At 46.7% G+C, this 15,423-nt stretch overlaps 1 protein-coding gene across 7 annotated transcripts in view; it reads right to left on the bottom strand.

Moving 5' to 3' along the window:
• INPP5B (inositol polyphosphate-5-phosphatase B) overlaps positions 1–15,423 on the bottom strand; it is an 83,384-nt gene that overhangs the window by 37,982 nt on the left and 29,979 nt on the right. For 2 of the 7 annotated variants that reach the window (XM_030218147.1, XM_030218149.1), the window contains one exon: positions 10,108–10,251. In XM_030218147.1, coding sequence (XP_030074007.1) covers positions 10,108–10,251 — 144 coding nt within the window. Of the gene's footprint in view, positions 1–4,358; positions 4,490–4,960; positions 5,134–7,246; positions 7,306–10,107; positions 10,255–15,423 lie in introns of those variants that run through there. The other 5 variants (XM_030218146.1, XM_030218148.1, XM_030218152.1 and 2 more) reach the window with 4 other exon arrangements.

The following is a 15,423-nucleotide window of genomic DNA, read 5'->3' as shown; positions in this document are numbered from 1 at the left end:
TGTCTGGAATGTTTTTACGTTTGGGGAGCGTGCCAGGTGCCCTTGACCTGGATTGGCCACTGTCGGTGACAGGATGCTGGGCTAGATGGACCTTTGGTCTTTCCCAGTATGGCACTACTTATGTACTTATGTACATTTACCCGTTCAACTCCACTCATTATTTTATAGACCTCTATCATATCTCCCCTCAGCCGCCTTTTCTCCAAGCTGAAGAGCCCTGGCCACTTTAGCCTTTCCTCATAGGGTCATATATTTATTTATTTGTGAGATTTATATCCCACATTGTCCCAAACAAGTTTGAGTTCAATGTGGCTTACAATAAACAGTATAGGATACATAACAAAGAATAATGCATAAGAAAGTAATTTGTTGTAAGAATCCAATTTTACAATACAGTATCATAAACATACTGGGATAACGATGGATGTTTAACATTTAGAAAATATATTATGAATGAGAAATTGTACATGAAGCAAAGAGAAAGTTAATGATAAATAGAGTAATAACCAATTCAGCTAATAATTGTTTCAGATATGGTCGTTTTTGTGAGGGTTTGTTTGAATAGGAACGATTTGAGGACTATGCGGAATCTAGTATATTCCTGTATATTTCTTATTTCGGGTGTTGAGGAGTTCCACCATTTGGTTCCTAGGTAAGTGAAGTCTGCAGAGTGGACAGTTTTGTAGAACATTTTGGGAGGTGTAGTCTGAGATAGTTTCTTGCCTCATATTTAGTGTTTCTTTGAGGTAAGTTTATTAATGGTACCAGGAGTGGAGGAGTGGCCTAGTGGTTAGGGTGGTGGACTTTGGTCCTGGGGAACTGAGTTCGATTCCCGGCACAGGCAGCTCCTTGTGACTCTGGGCAAGTCACTTAACTCTCCATTGCCCCATGTAAGCCGCATTGAGCCTGCCATGAGTGGGAAAGCGCAGGGTACAAATGTAACAAAAATAAAATAGATACTACTGGAGATTCTACATGGAATGTTGCTATTCCACTAGCAACATTCCATGTAGAAGGCTGCGCAGGCTTCTGTTTCTGTGAGTCTGACGTCCTGCACGTATGTGCAGGACGTCAGACTCACAGAAGCAGAAGCCTGCGCGGCCACATTGGTGATCCGCAAGGGCTGACTTCTACATGGAATGTTGCTAGTGGAATAGCAACATTCCATGTAGAATCTCAAATACTAGCAACAGTGGAGGAGTGGCCTAGTGGTTAGGGTGGTGGACTTTGGTCCTGGGGAGCTGAGTTGGATTCCCACTTCAGGCACAGGCAGCTCCTTGTGACTCTGGGCAAGTCACTTAACCTCCATTGCCCCATGTAAGCCGCATTGAGCCTGCCATGAGTGGGAAAGCGCAGGGTACAAATGTAACAAAAATAAAAAATATAGTCTGGAGCTGTGCCATTTAGGATTTGAAAGATAAAAGATACATAATATAGAGAAATATAGAGAAATCCTCTCAGGTTTTGGAAATTATATTAACTTCCACAATTTATTTTGTACCTCAAATTAATAATCAAATAATAGGGAAAGTCTTTTTTAAGCTTAAGCAACTTAGACTGATCCGATTCTATTTTCCCGAGGAACATTTTGCCTTGTTAGTTCAGCAGTTAATTCCATCTCACTTTGACTACTGCAATTCTGCTTATGTTGGCATTTCAAGAAAAACCATTAAGTAGCTCCATCTGCTTCACAACACAGCTGCAAGGCTGATTTTTAGCCGTACACGATACGAAAGGATTACTCCTCTCCTGGTAAATCTCCATTGGCTTGCAGTCAAGAGCACAGATTTTTCATAAAAATAAAAGCTTTTTACGGTCAGTCCTCTGAACTGGTCTATTCAGTAAAGCAAATCACAAATCACATTTCATTCCTTTCATTCTCAGGTCTGGAAGTTGTTACGTTTTCCATCTTATAAAAGGTATTTGAACAACTCAAAAGACTTCCCTTGACTATTAGGCAGGAAACATCGTATAACTCATTCTGTAAGTTACTAAAAACCCTTTCTTTTTCAAATATTTTTGTAACCATATATTCACTGTATTTTTAGTTTACTGAAAGCAGAGCAGAGGAAGGTTTGTGTTATTTAAGTATTTCCAAGACTTATAATGCACATGATAAATGTCACAAATAAATAATCTACCGATCTCCACAGCTTACAAAACTACATATGTAATCACAAAAATAACGACAAACAAGATATCCATCAAAATCCTAGTGCATGGACAAAATAAGCAGGGGCAAATCTCCACAGACAAAGCCAATTCTCACCTGAGCTGACCCAGAGCTGGACATCCCTGAGGGACGAATGAGGGGTGACTTATGAAAGCTGGACAAGTGGCCCAATACTTTCCAGATTCAATGGGGGTGCACAAATCTAAGGGAAAAGTAAACAACAAGGGAAGGTGACAGTGCCTGAAGGTAACACAGTGTGATGTTAGGCTACACAAGGAGAGAGAGACACACGAGCAGCCGAGAGAAGGAGGTCAATAATATATCTGTGCAGGGTGCTGGCGAGATCAACTGGAATTTAACCCCTCAGAACAAATTCCAGAGTTCAATTACACGTTGAGCGAAGAAAGATTTTCTCCGATTCATTTCAAATCTACTACATTGTAGCTTCATCGCATGCCCCCCTAGTTCTAGTATTTTTGGAAAGCGTGAACAGACGCTTCACATCTACCCGCTCAACTCCACCCACCATTCTATAGACCTCTATCACATCTCCCCTCAGTCGCCTTCTCTCTAAGCTGAAGAGCCCTAGCTGCCCCAGCCCTTCCTCACAGGGAAGTCGTCCCATCCCCTTCATCATCTTCACCGCCCTTCTCTGCACCTTTTCCAATTCCACCATATCCCTTTTGAGATGCGGTGACCAGAATTGAACACAATACTCGAGGTGCGGTCACACCATGGAGCGACACAAAGGCATTATAACATCCTCATTTTTGTTCTCCACTCCCTTCCCAACAATACCCAACATTCTATTTGCCTTCCTAACCACAGCAGCACACTGAGCAGAACGTCTCAACGTATCGTCAACGACGACACCCAGATCATCCCTCTCTTGGTCCGTGACTCCCAACGTGGAACCCTGCATGACACAGTATCTCATCCCAGAAAACCATACATACAAGTGGCGGCACTTAACTACAGAAGCCGCAAAAAGTGCATTTTACTTTTCAGGTAACATAGTAACATAGTAGATGATGGCAGAGAAAGACCTGCACAGTCCATCCAGTCTGCCCAACAAGATAACTCATATGTGCTACTTTTTGTGTAAACCTGACCTTGATTTGTACCTGCTATTTTCAGGGCACAGACCGTAGAAGTCTGCCCAGCACTAGCCCCGCCTCCCAACCACCAGCCCCGCCTCCCACCACATCTCGGCTAAGCTTTTGAGGATCCCTTCCTTCTGAACAGGATTCCTTTATGTTTATCCCACGCATGTTTGAATTCCGTTACCGTTTTCATCTCCACCACCTCCCGCGGGAGGGCATTCCAAGCATCCACCACTCTCTCCGTGAAGAAATACTTCCTGACATTCTGCTTGAGTCAAATTATGCCCATGTAACACCCAGCTAAAATGAGCACCTACGCATGTCCTGCAGCTGCTGCATATATCAACAGGGAAAACGCTGTACATAGACATGCATTCCCATCGTAAAATGGAAAACATACGTATACATTTTTGGCTCACCCTAGGTACAACTATTGCTATTTGAATCTCTCTCACCCCCTTCAGCTTTCTTCTTATCTTTTACCACCTGTTCGCTCCTGGGAATACTCTCTCTCCCACCCTATACAGGCATGTCCTTCATCACAAAACATGCATCACTTGGGGGGGGGGGGGGGTGGAATCAGCTGTCTGGTAGCAAAGATCTAAATGCAAGATCAGATCTCATTTTATACTCTGTGCTAGACCTGATAAAGATGGCACCTTTTTACTTGTTTTGGTGGAGGAGGAGTAAAGTGAATCTTCTTGCCCTCAGCCTTTTACTTTGCTGCAGTGTAAAAGGTAACATCAATCACCAACCCTGCTTTACATCCTTCTAAGCAAAGGAGACCAAAATCAATCAGTTAAAAGTACAGATCAGATAAAGGAGCCTTGAGAGTCTAGCTCCACATATCCTTGCTCAGAGCCAATGCAAGGGTGGTGAGCACCCTAGGTCAACCTTCAGCCTTATCCTCCCCCACTCCAAATAATTTTCAGTCCCCTTGCCTGACAGCACTTATCCCCCCCCCCCCCCCCCCCAACACACAGCAGTCGGACAGTTTGCAAAAGCCTCTGGTAAACACTCGCATTAGCCCAACCGATATAACACAAGATCAGAATTAACATATAGTAATATCGTGACCTCACCCAGCAGACAGAGGAAGAGGCTGCAAATCTCCTTCCTTCCTGCTCAACTGAAGATACGAGGAGCTTCGTAATCAAACACCACAATCCGGGGTCCAGGAATCAAGTGAAATGCACAATGCTGGTGGTGGGGATGATCCACAATCTTTTGCCCACGATGTCCTCCCCCCCCCCCCCCCCCCCCCCCCCAAATATGGCCGGTGTGATTTCCACTGAAGGAAATTTCTCTCCTTCCTAGGCTCCTCTGGAAAGCCCCTCAACTCGCTGAAATGCTGTAGCAGATACCGAGCCCGACATGAGGACAGGGGATTAGGTTTCTAATCTAATATCCTGTGAAGTTTGCAGAGAAGAACGTTACAGCTGGGCAGCACAATAAACAGTGCCTGCCATGACAAGCTCCAGGGTTACCACCTGACACCCAAGTCAGCCCAGAGAGGCTGATCCATTTTTGGTTCTGCCCCACTGTGTGGATGGCATTATACTTCTGCTACTGTGGATATAATGCAAATTTAAAAAAAGAATGCAAGCATACGAAACCACTGCACCTGATTTGCCTGCCCTTCTGACCCGGGTGAGACAGAACTACCCCCCTCCCCCTCTCTCACCATCAAAGGCTGTCCAGCGCCCCTGCTGCGTGGAGATCAGGGCCGGTCCCAGCTTTTTCTGCCCTGATCATTCTGCTACTTGCAAACGGACTAGAACCCCACCATGCAAAAAAAATAAAAAGCAAGCACGCGCCTCCAGTCGCTTAACCCGGCTGCTCTCCTCCCGGCTGCTTCAGGCTCCCTGCAGCAGCTTCCCCGAACGTCACTCGCAGCAACCACTCTGTCCCGCCCCCACCTATACTCAAGCCAATCAGAACACTTCAGCTGACAGTCCCGCCTCCGGCTCCTCCCCCTATTGCCTGGGCCTGGCGTTGGAACGGAGGAGGGAGGGTCGCAATGATTTGCTTTTTCCTTTCCACCCACTTTTCTCTACAGTGTCATATGTGGGGTTTCTATGCAAATATAAGTTTGTGCCAGAGTACCGGGGAAAAATCTGGTTCAGACCTGGGTTTTCCCTATTGCATGCATGATGCATGTACTTGTAACCTTGGTTTTTTCCCCAAGGTGTTATGGTACAAATATGGGCCCCCAAATGCAATGGGATAAATTGAGAACCTAGCACGAGAGTAACCCTTTCCAACAAATCTGCAGTTGACACTCCTAGTATCTTCTGATGCTCCTTTTTTTTTGTTACATTTGTACCCCACGCTTTCCCACTCACGGCAGGCTCAATGTGGCTTACATGGGGCAATGGAGGGTTAAATGACTTGCCCAGAGTCACAAGGAGCTGCCTGTGCCCGAAGTGGGAATCAAACTCAGTTCCTCAGTTCCCCAGGACCAAAGTCCACCACCCTAACCTAACCACTAGGCCACTCCTCCACTGTTGCTACTATTAGAGATTCTACATGGAATGTTGCTATTCCACTAGCAACATTCCATGTAGAAGTCAGCCCTTGCAGATCACCAATGTGGCCGCGCAGGCTTCTGCTTCTGTGAGTCTGACGTCCTGCATGTACGTCAGACTCACAGAAACAGAAGCCTGCGCAGCCTTCTACATGGAATGTTGCTAGTGGAATAGCAACATTCCATGTAGAATCTCCAATAGTAGCAACATTCCATGTAGAATCTCCAATAGTATCTATTTTATTTTTGTTACATTTGTACCCTGCACTTTCCCGCTCATGGCAGGCTCAAAGCGGCTTACATGGGGCAATGGAGGGTTAAGTGACTTGCCCAGAGTCACAAGGAGCTGCCTGTGCCTGAAGTGGGAATTGAACTCAGTTCCTCAGGACCAAAGTCCACCACCCTAACCACTAGGCCACTCCTCCACTTGAGCAAATCAGTTCACCATCCATTGCTTTAGGTAAATGTTAGTCAATTGGGTAAGGAAAATTACTATAGTGCCTGATTATGACTCTTCTTGAGCTTGCATTTGGAAAAGGTGAGTAATAAATCCAAATCCAATTTCATTGCAGAGTTGTGGGATTATTTCCAGCAAAGGACATCCCAGGGCATTCACTACAGATTTTCAGGAATCCACATCAAATCTGCCCTCTGCAGGTTAAAGGAACCTATACTGGAAACAGGTTCAATTACAGCATCCCATATTTGCACAGACGACTTTGTCTAATTTATTTCACCACTACTTCCTGGATTGGTTCCTGTTACAATCTGCAATGATGGTTCAGTAACTTTGCTCCCCCCCCCAAAAAAAAAAATATATATACATCAAATTGCTTATGCTGTAGCTACTCCCCTGTTTTGTTTCTTGAGGTAGTAAAACACCAATATACTCTTGCAGTTTGCACATATTTCCACTTGGGAGCAGGGGTGTAGCCAGACTTCAGTGGGAGGGGGGTCCAGAGCTCGAGGGGAGGGGCACATTTTAGCCCCCCCCCCGGCACCGCTGACCCCCCCCCCTGCTATTGCCGACCTTGCCCCCACTTCTGCCGACCCCTCCTGCCATTGCTGACTTTGCCCCCCTCCCGCCACCGACCTTCTCGACCCCCCCTCCCACCGCCAACCCACCGTTGCCTACCTTTGCTGGCGGGGGACCCCAACCCCCGCCAGCCGAGGTCCTCTTCTTCTCGCAAAAGGTTTCCTTCTGTTTCTGACGTCAGAAACCTCGGCTGGCTTGGGGTCCCCCGCCAGCAAAGGCAGGTGACGGCGGGTTGCCGGCGGGTTGCCGGCGGGAGGGGGGGGGGGGGGTCGTTGGCAGGGGTCCAGGGCCAAATCTACGGGGGCCCAGGCCCCACGTAGCTACGCCACTGCTTGGGAGGAGGAATATGTGCAGAAAACATTATAATCAGTCAAACTGTCCAATTATAATCTCTTCTCCAATCCTACCATGATGCTGGAGAAGCCTTCTGGCCCTCAGAGCAGAAATGGGACCCCTGAATGCTTTGAGGATAAATGTCAAAATGTGCTATAGAAAAAAAAAGAGTCTGCAAATGTAACAAGGTCTGGAGCAGCAGCGTACCTAGGGCGGGTCTGTCGGCTCCACTGGTTCCCTGCTCCCTCTGCTGTTACTTCCTGTTCCAGGGCAGAGGGAGCAGGGAACCGGCGGAGCCGACAGTCGCACGGCTGCTCTCAGCACCCCAGCAAGTAAGAAAAATGCACCCGGGGGGGGGGGAGGCTTGGAGGTGATATACCGGAGGGACAATGCTGCACCTGGGGGGGGGGGGGGGAGATGACGCAGCTGCGATCTGCCCTGGGTGGCAGCCAACAAAGGAACACCACTGGTCTGGAGAAAAGTACATAATTCACAGGTACAGCAAACTCCGATACACAAAGACAAAAACTGCCACATCAAAAGATTACTTAACAGACAGTTCATCTCTACTTGCTTATGATTTTTTAACTCACAAACAAGGTTAGTGTTAGACATGCAGGGGCTCAGGGCAGAGACTTGGAATGGAGACCCTAAAGCCTATTGTTAGATTGTGCCTCCGTCAGTTTTGGGCAGGCTTGGTGCCCCCTGTGGCATGGGAGCCCAGGGCAGCCGTCTTGGTTGCCACCCCCTAACGCTGGCCCTGCTCACAAAAAACACAATGAATTTAAATACAACCAATAAAGATACTGGGGAGAGGTGGTAACATTAAACATGGAAACAGACTAGTATTTGCTTCCAAATTACATTCAATGTATATGTTTCCCCCGTTTTCCCAAGACAGCCTATGCCATGATATTAAAAAAGTATCAGCAAGGCAGTCGCGTGCTTTCCTTCAGGAGCCACAACTTCTCAAAATAAAAAGAAAGGAGTCAGTCAAGTGGCCATTTGGCTAGCAAAGGGATCTGGGTCCTATTCGTGGGGCAGGTTTTCTGTTCATAGTCCCCTGGGATGGGGAAGGAGTCACAGTCACTGTGGATGAGTTTAGGATCCATAATTGTAAGGACCAGTTGAGGACAGGGGGAAATGAAATCTAGGTCCCTGTTATCAGATCCAAGCCTTTTGCCCTTATATGATAGTTTGACCCCTAGTGGTTGTACCGTAAGATTGCCACATGGGGTTGCTGATGCCATTTTAAAACCAGGCACTGGAAGGGGCAGGATTGAGTGGGGATTGCAGTTGCCCTGAACCCACTAGACACCAGGGATTAAGAAGGTAGGCCTGGGGGAGGGGGATAAGGGAGGGGGAGGGTCTTTGGCAATGTTTCCTCTAAGGAGTTGTCTGGTGTGTGCAAACTTTTTTTTCCATGCGAGCTACAAATTTTGCAAATCAACCATTTTTGAGTGCCAGTATTAACAGCGCATTTCTGTATATACCTCAAAAACTGTTTTTGTGAGCAACCATGTAAAATCTGTGATCGACACGCCTAAAACGTATGAGCAGTTGCTTATGCAGTCCGCTTAGAGGGAACATTGTTCTTTATGGTAGGAGGGAAGTACTCGGGGGGGGGGGGGGGGGGGGTCAGCTCCTGATTGCAACCACCTACCCCTTAACATGCATTATGGTAATACTAGTAAAACAGGCCCATTTCTGACACAAATGAAACGGGCGCTAGCAAGGTTTTCCTCGGAGTGTGTATGTTTGAGAGAGAGAAAGTGTGTGTGAGACAGTGAATGTGTGTGTGAGTGAGAGAGAGAATGAGTGAGAGACAGACAGAGTGGGTGTGTGTGTTTGTGTCAGAGAGAGAGAGTGTGTGAGAGACAGAGTGTATGTGTGTGAGAGTGAGTGTGTGACAGAGAGAAAGAGATAGAGTGTGTGTGAGAGAGAGGTAGAGTGTGTGAGAGAGAGTGTATGTGAGAGACAGAGAGTGAGTGTGTGTGTGTGAGGCTCCGAGTTCCATGACCCCCTCCTTCCCTCCCTCCCTCTCCTCCCCTCCAAGTTCCAGGCCCCCCTTCCATCCAAGGTGCAGGCCCCCCTCCCTCTCCTCTCCTCCCTCCCTCTTCTCCCCTCCAAGTTCTTGGCCCCCCCCCCCTTCCCTCCGAGTTCCTTGCCCCCCTCCCTCTCCTCCCCAGCATGGTCCACGCCCCCCTTTCCTCAGAGTGTGTATGTTTGAGAGAGAGTGTGTGGGTGAGAGATGGAGTGTGTATGTGAGAGAGAATGAGTGAGACAGACAGAGTGTGTGTGAGAGAGAGAGAGAGAGAGTGTGTGTGAGAGAGTATATGCGAGAGACAGAGAGTGAGTGTGTGTGTGAGAAAGTGAAGCCTTGAAGCATTCGTGCGCTCTGTAAGGCTCCATCTCCCCAATTGACGACACGTAGTTCCGGAACGTTGCAGGAATGCTTCAAGGCTTGAAGGCTTCACTTTCTCGGCTTCAGAATGTTGGAGGTGCGTTTTATTATATAGAATAACATGCATTAGTGTTCTTTTACGTACATTAAGGGGCAAGTAATGTGTATTATTTCCATAACAAACTTAGATAATGACCCCTCTGAGCTGGAATCCCAGAGGAACAGGAAGAAAAAACTGATCAAACACTTGTATACTCAAACACTAAATATCAGACAGGCTTTAGCTAATTCATCAGGTTCAATTTTAAAATATTCATATAGATAGATCAATTCATTGATAACACACCATAAACTCTCAGCACAGACAAGTTATCAATGTTATATCATTCTTTTAGCTTTTGTCTATCACTTGCTAGTTATTTATTACGCGAGTAATTAAAGTATACAACTTCTGCTTTGCTGCTTTAAGTAAGCAGGTTTTTCCGGAACAAACCCAGCTTCTTCCAGTAATCCCGTGGAACTGGGACCCACCTGCGTCTGCTGCCGTGACCTGGGTGAGAGAGTCAGTGAGAAGCTCCTTTGCAGTCTGCTGCCGGCTATTTAGAAAGAAACTGGACTGGAGGTTCTGCCAGTATTTGTTCAGCCACAGGAACTGTGAAGACATAACCCCATTGACTCCTCGGTAGAGAAGAGAGGAAAAGTGCATTTTAGAAGGCTGTCTAGCCATGGTTTATCATTTCTCTACCAATTCTTATTGAGCACAAATCAAAGCAGGTTACATAAAAACAAATAATGACAAGGTATAGAAAGGAAGTCCACATTTTAAAACAGGAAATCAATGAGGTCAGTTCCTGCTCTCTGCATGACCACTAATCTAAGGAGTTCTTTTACTAAAGCTCAGCTCGAGTTATTTGCAGTTTTATTCCTATGGGCCCTGCTGCAGATAACTCGAGCTAAGCTTTAGTAAAAGACCCCCTTAGCGATCTGTGCCAGAGACAGCAGAGTTGGCATTACCTGGAGGGCACTGGTTCACTCTATTTTCCAGTATTCAGAGGTCTGTAAAACTCTTCACAGCACAAAACCAAATATCCAACTGAAGTGACCCAAATCTGAGAGAAAATGTACCGTATTTCCAAACAGATGACTTCCAGTCCCAGACTGCACAATAGAAGCTAGGGCCAGCCTGACTAAGGCGGTCTAGGTGTCTGCCTAGGGTGGCACATTTTATTTATTTATTTAGATTTTGCTCACACCTTTTTCAGTAGTAGCTGAAGGTGAGTTACATTCAGGTACTCTGGATATTTCTCTGTCCCAAGAGCAGTGGTGTACCAAGGGGGGGGGCGGTGGGGGCGGTCCGCCCTGGGTGCACGCCGCTGGGGGGTGCCGTGGCGTGCGCCTGCTCTGAGATCGCTGATTTCGCGCATTCGCTGCAGCTCCCTCTGCTCTGCCCTGGAACAGGTTACTTCCTGTTCCAGGTCAGAGGGAGCTGCAGCGAAGTCAGGGAACTCTGAGCAGGCGCGCACTGCGGCACCCCCCCAGCGGCATGCACCCGGGGGGGTCCGCGCTGCATCGGGGGGGGGGGGGCGCCGCCACGGGTGTCCGGCCCCCCTAGGAACGCCACTGCCCAGGAGGGCTCACAATCTAAGTTTGTACCCGAGGCAATGGAGGGTTAAGTGACTTGAGGGAGGTGGCACCAACATGGCAGACAACATGCCTATGGAAGACTGTTTCTGAATTCAAGAAACTTGGGACAAGTGCATATGATCTCTAAGGGCGAGGAAGAGATAGTAGATGGTAAGGATGGTCATTATCTGCCTTTATTTTTCTATATTTCTAAGACATTGCAGCCTTTGCGGGGTCTTGAGCATCCATTCTTGCTTAAGGCCCACAGGATCCCACCCCCTCCGAACTTCCCTGCAGAAGCCTCAATGTCTTCCACAAGCATGCAGATTGACATGGCAGTGGAGCAGGCATATTTACTTATGCCAAGGTCCACAAACCAGCAGAACATAAGCACTGCCTTATTGGGACAGACCAAAGGTCCATCAAGCCCAGTATCCTGTTTCCAACAGTGGCCAATCCAGGTCACAAGTATCTGGCAAGATCTCAGAACAGCAAAACAGTTTAATCTGCTTATCCTAAAATATACAATGGATTTTCCCAAGCCCATCTTAATAATGGCTTGCAGACTTTTCTTTTAGGAAGTTAGCCAAACCTTTTTTAAACCCTGCTAAGCTAACTGCTGTTACCACATTCTCTAGCATAGAATTGCAGAGTTTAATTACTCATTCAGTGAAGAAGTGTTTTCTCCGATTTGTTTTAAACGTACTACTTAGTAGCTTCCTTGTGTGCCCCCTAGTCCTAGAATTTTTGGAAAGCGTAAACAAGCTTGATGCATCTTATCTCAGCAAGCTTTTGACATTTATCCTTAAAAATCATGTTTAGATCGACCTGTTTACTGTGAGGTTTTGCTGTTTACGGAGATAATATGATTATGATGTGTGTTTTGTGAAATGTGTATTACTATTATGAATGTGGATTGTTCCCTGCGGGATATAAAATCTTTTAAATAAATACATCGTGATAAAGGAGAAAACTCCAATAGAGGTGTCGGAGCCAAATAAAAGAGATCTTCAACTACCAGGCAATGCAGTCAGAGAGCAAGAAAATACGGCAGAAAGATGCAGAAATATGAACCACCATTTTGGGTGTCGCAGGCCTGATTAAAAGCCATTTTCAAGCAGACCTTGACAAGCTCTCTGTACGTACTACATCTTATAAATTCAAGAAGGAAGCTGTCTTTGGTAGGTGCAAGTATTCCAGTGAGAATTAGCAGTAAATTTGAGACTCCACATACCCTGGCTTAGGAGTGAGGGTCATTACCGTCATGGTCTGCGCAGAACAAATCCATTTGGTGACCTGATCCTGAAAGACCAGTCAGGCGCAGACAGCAAAGCTAATCGACTGGGTCTGACATTGAAATTGAGCCCTTCCTTCTTGCTCCAGTGTCAGATGTGGACTTTGAACGTCACAGCTTTTTCCTCTTTACAACAGGTTATTGTACGCGATCTTATAATGTTAACGAGTGCACACAGTGTGCCTGATTTTATTTGGAAACCACTGCGACCTGTGCTTAGAAAATAACGATATCTCAAGTTTAAAAATAAACATAAACTTGAAGCAGTTAGAGAGCTACTTTCACAAGGCCAAGCACAGGATGTGGGGCAGAGAATGACACGGGGATAAAATTTGTCCCCGTCCACGTGGGTTCTGTCTCTTTCTCACCCTGTCCCCCCAGGCCCCGTCTCCATCCCCGTCCCCTCCTCACAGGCCCTGTCTCCGTCCCTGCAGATTCTGTCTCTGTCCCGCCCCGTGGGCTCTGTTTTCATCTGCAGAAAACACTTATGATTTTATATATAAATCTTTTTATTAAAGTAAAAAGCAACAATATGCTGTGCAACTGTTAAGTATAAATTACAAATAGAAAACAATAATAACAATGAGTAACTGTAATAAACCCTCCCACCACCACCACCCTCTACCCTTCCAACCCCAAAAACATCTGACTTCTAGTACCCCAAGGAATCCTAATCCACCCTGTTAAAATATCCAGGGTTACAAAATACAACCCATTCTGTATGCCCTAGAGGGGAGAAATATGCCCTACGAAGCACTCTTGTGATTTTTTAATCTGTAGATGAATAAGAAGTCATCAACAATCTCAGGATTCAGGATTACTAACCTGTGGTAAAACAATGCATTGATGTGGTTTTTTTTTTACTGCAGGAAAATTTACCACCGCATTCACTCTCCTATGGCTGATAAGAAGTACTTATTTACTTACTTACATTATTGCAGCTTGGAAATGCTTTGTGTTCCCAGCACAGTGTGAAGATAGTTAAAAATGTAAATGGCCCTTCCACACTACCCCTAGCCTACTGAACAAAAGGCCTGACAGTCTAGTGGTGATAAGCATGTCCTTCCACCCCCCAATACACCCCCATCCAGTGGCGTTCCTAGGGGGGCGGTGGTCCGCCCCAGGTGCACGCCGCTGGGGGGGGGGGGTGCACGCGCCTGTCGGCTCTGCTCATTCCGTGCTCCCTCTGCCCTGGAACAGGTTACTTCCTGTTCCGGGGCAGAGGGAGCATGGAACGAGCGAAGCCGACAGGCGCGCGGCACCCCCCCCCCCCCCAGCAGGTAAAAATGCACCCGGGGGGAGGTGTCGTTTCGCCAGGGGGGGCGCTGCACTCGGGGGGCGCATCGGCGATCCGCCCTGGGTGTGAGCCGCCCTAGGAACACCACTGCCCCCGTCTGTTCTCTAAATGTGTAAACTAAAATGTAAATTTTGCTAAAAAGGGTCAGGGCTTGGGAGCCACATCAGTCCCTCCCAGTACCTAACAATCCTGACTCAGTGGCTCCGTTTTCCAAAACAGTGCTGCCCTGCCCCCTAGCGGTACTTTTGCGGTACTATCACTTGACCCCCTAGCAACAGTATCATGAAACTATCACTAGGGTGTAGGTGCTGCCATTTTGGAAGAGGGAACTGCCAGGGCAGGAGCAACAGGAAGATTGCTCCTTCCCCCATCAGGCTACTGTAGATGGCCCAGTAATTGCTGGGGTGGAGGAGGTAACTTTTGCTAAAAAGGAATGGAGCATATTTTAGATTACACATCCTTCTCATCGCTATACCACCAGGCCTTTTGACCACTGGGGTGAGAGTTGTGGAAGAGATAAGTACATAAGTACATAAGTAATGCCACACTGAGAAAAGACCAAAGGTCCATCGAGCCCAGCATCCTGTCCATGACAGCGGCCAATCCAGGCCAAGGGCACCTGGCGAGCTTCCCAAACGTACAAACATTCTATACAATCAAGCCATTGTGACATCACTAATGAGGTTGGCTCTTATTGGTGGAATGAGCCACTATGACATCACAATAGGTTAAATCACTGCTCTATGTAATAAAAGTGAGCCAAGTAGAGGACATAAGTACATAAGTAATGCCACACTGGGAAAAGACCAAGGGTCCATCGAGCCCAGCATCCTGTCCATGACAGCGGCCAATCCAGGCCAAGGGCACCTGGCGAGCTTCCCAAACGTACAAACATTCTATACATGTTATTCCTGGAATTGTGGATTTTTCCCAAGTCCATTTAGTAGTGGTTTATGGACTTGTCCTTTAGGAAACCGTCTAGACCCTTTTAAAACTCTGCTAAGCTAACCGCCTTCACCACATTCTCCGGCAACGAATTCCAGAGTTTAATTATGCGTTGGGTGAAGAAAAATTTTCTCCAATTTGTTTTAAATTTACTACACTGAGTTTTCAGTTTTCACACCAGCATCTTCAAACAGCTCCTCGGGTCACTGGTTTGTAGGTCAGTGGTTTGGGGAGGAGGATGGGGGGGAGAGTTAAAAGCAATTCTGGAGGTGGTGTTAAGTTTCTTGAAATAACTATTAATGCATTTCCATAACAGAGGTGCTTTGTAGCTCATTTATTACTTAACACATGTTGGTGTCAACGTGTAAATAAGCTTTCTACATACTTAAGACAATGACAAGACTTGCCCAAGTAGGATATGAATCCAGACTTCCCTGCGTTTCAGCAGCTGCTCTCATGACTCGACTCGGCTACTCCTCAGACTAGCTTCCTGTTACAGAGTGAAAATAGCTGAGAAATGTTTTTCTTTCTCACTATAGATTAATTTTGAAAGTAATGGAGGAATGTGACTGGGACAGAAGAGACACTGGCACGAGAGATAATGCTGAATGCATGAAACCACAATGTTCTATCTAAAACCGTGTACGGCAACAGTCCTACTAAAGAGCTCAGAGGAAATGATGCTGGT

The sequence above is a fragment of the Microcaecilia unicolor genome, chromosome 11 (assembly GCF_901765095.1).
Source record: "Microcaecilia unicolor chromosome 11, aMicUni1.1, whole genome shotgun sequence".
Taxonomy (NCBI): domain Eukaryota; kingdom Metazoa; phylum Chordata; class Amphibia; order Gymnophiona; family Siphonopidae; genus Microcaecilia; species Microcaecilia unicolor.
The sequence above is the reverse complement of the archived record's forward strand: the minus strand, read 5'-3'. Positions and strand labels throughout refer to the sequence as shown.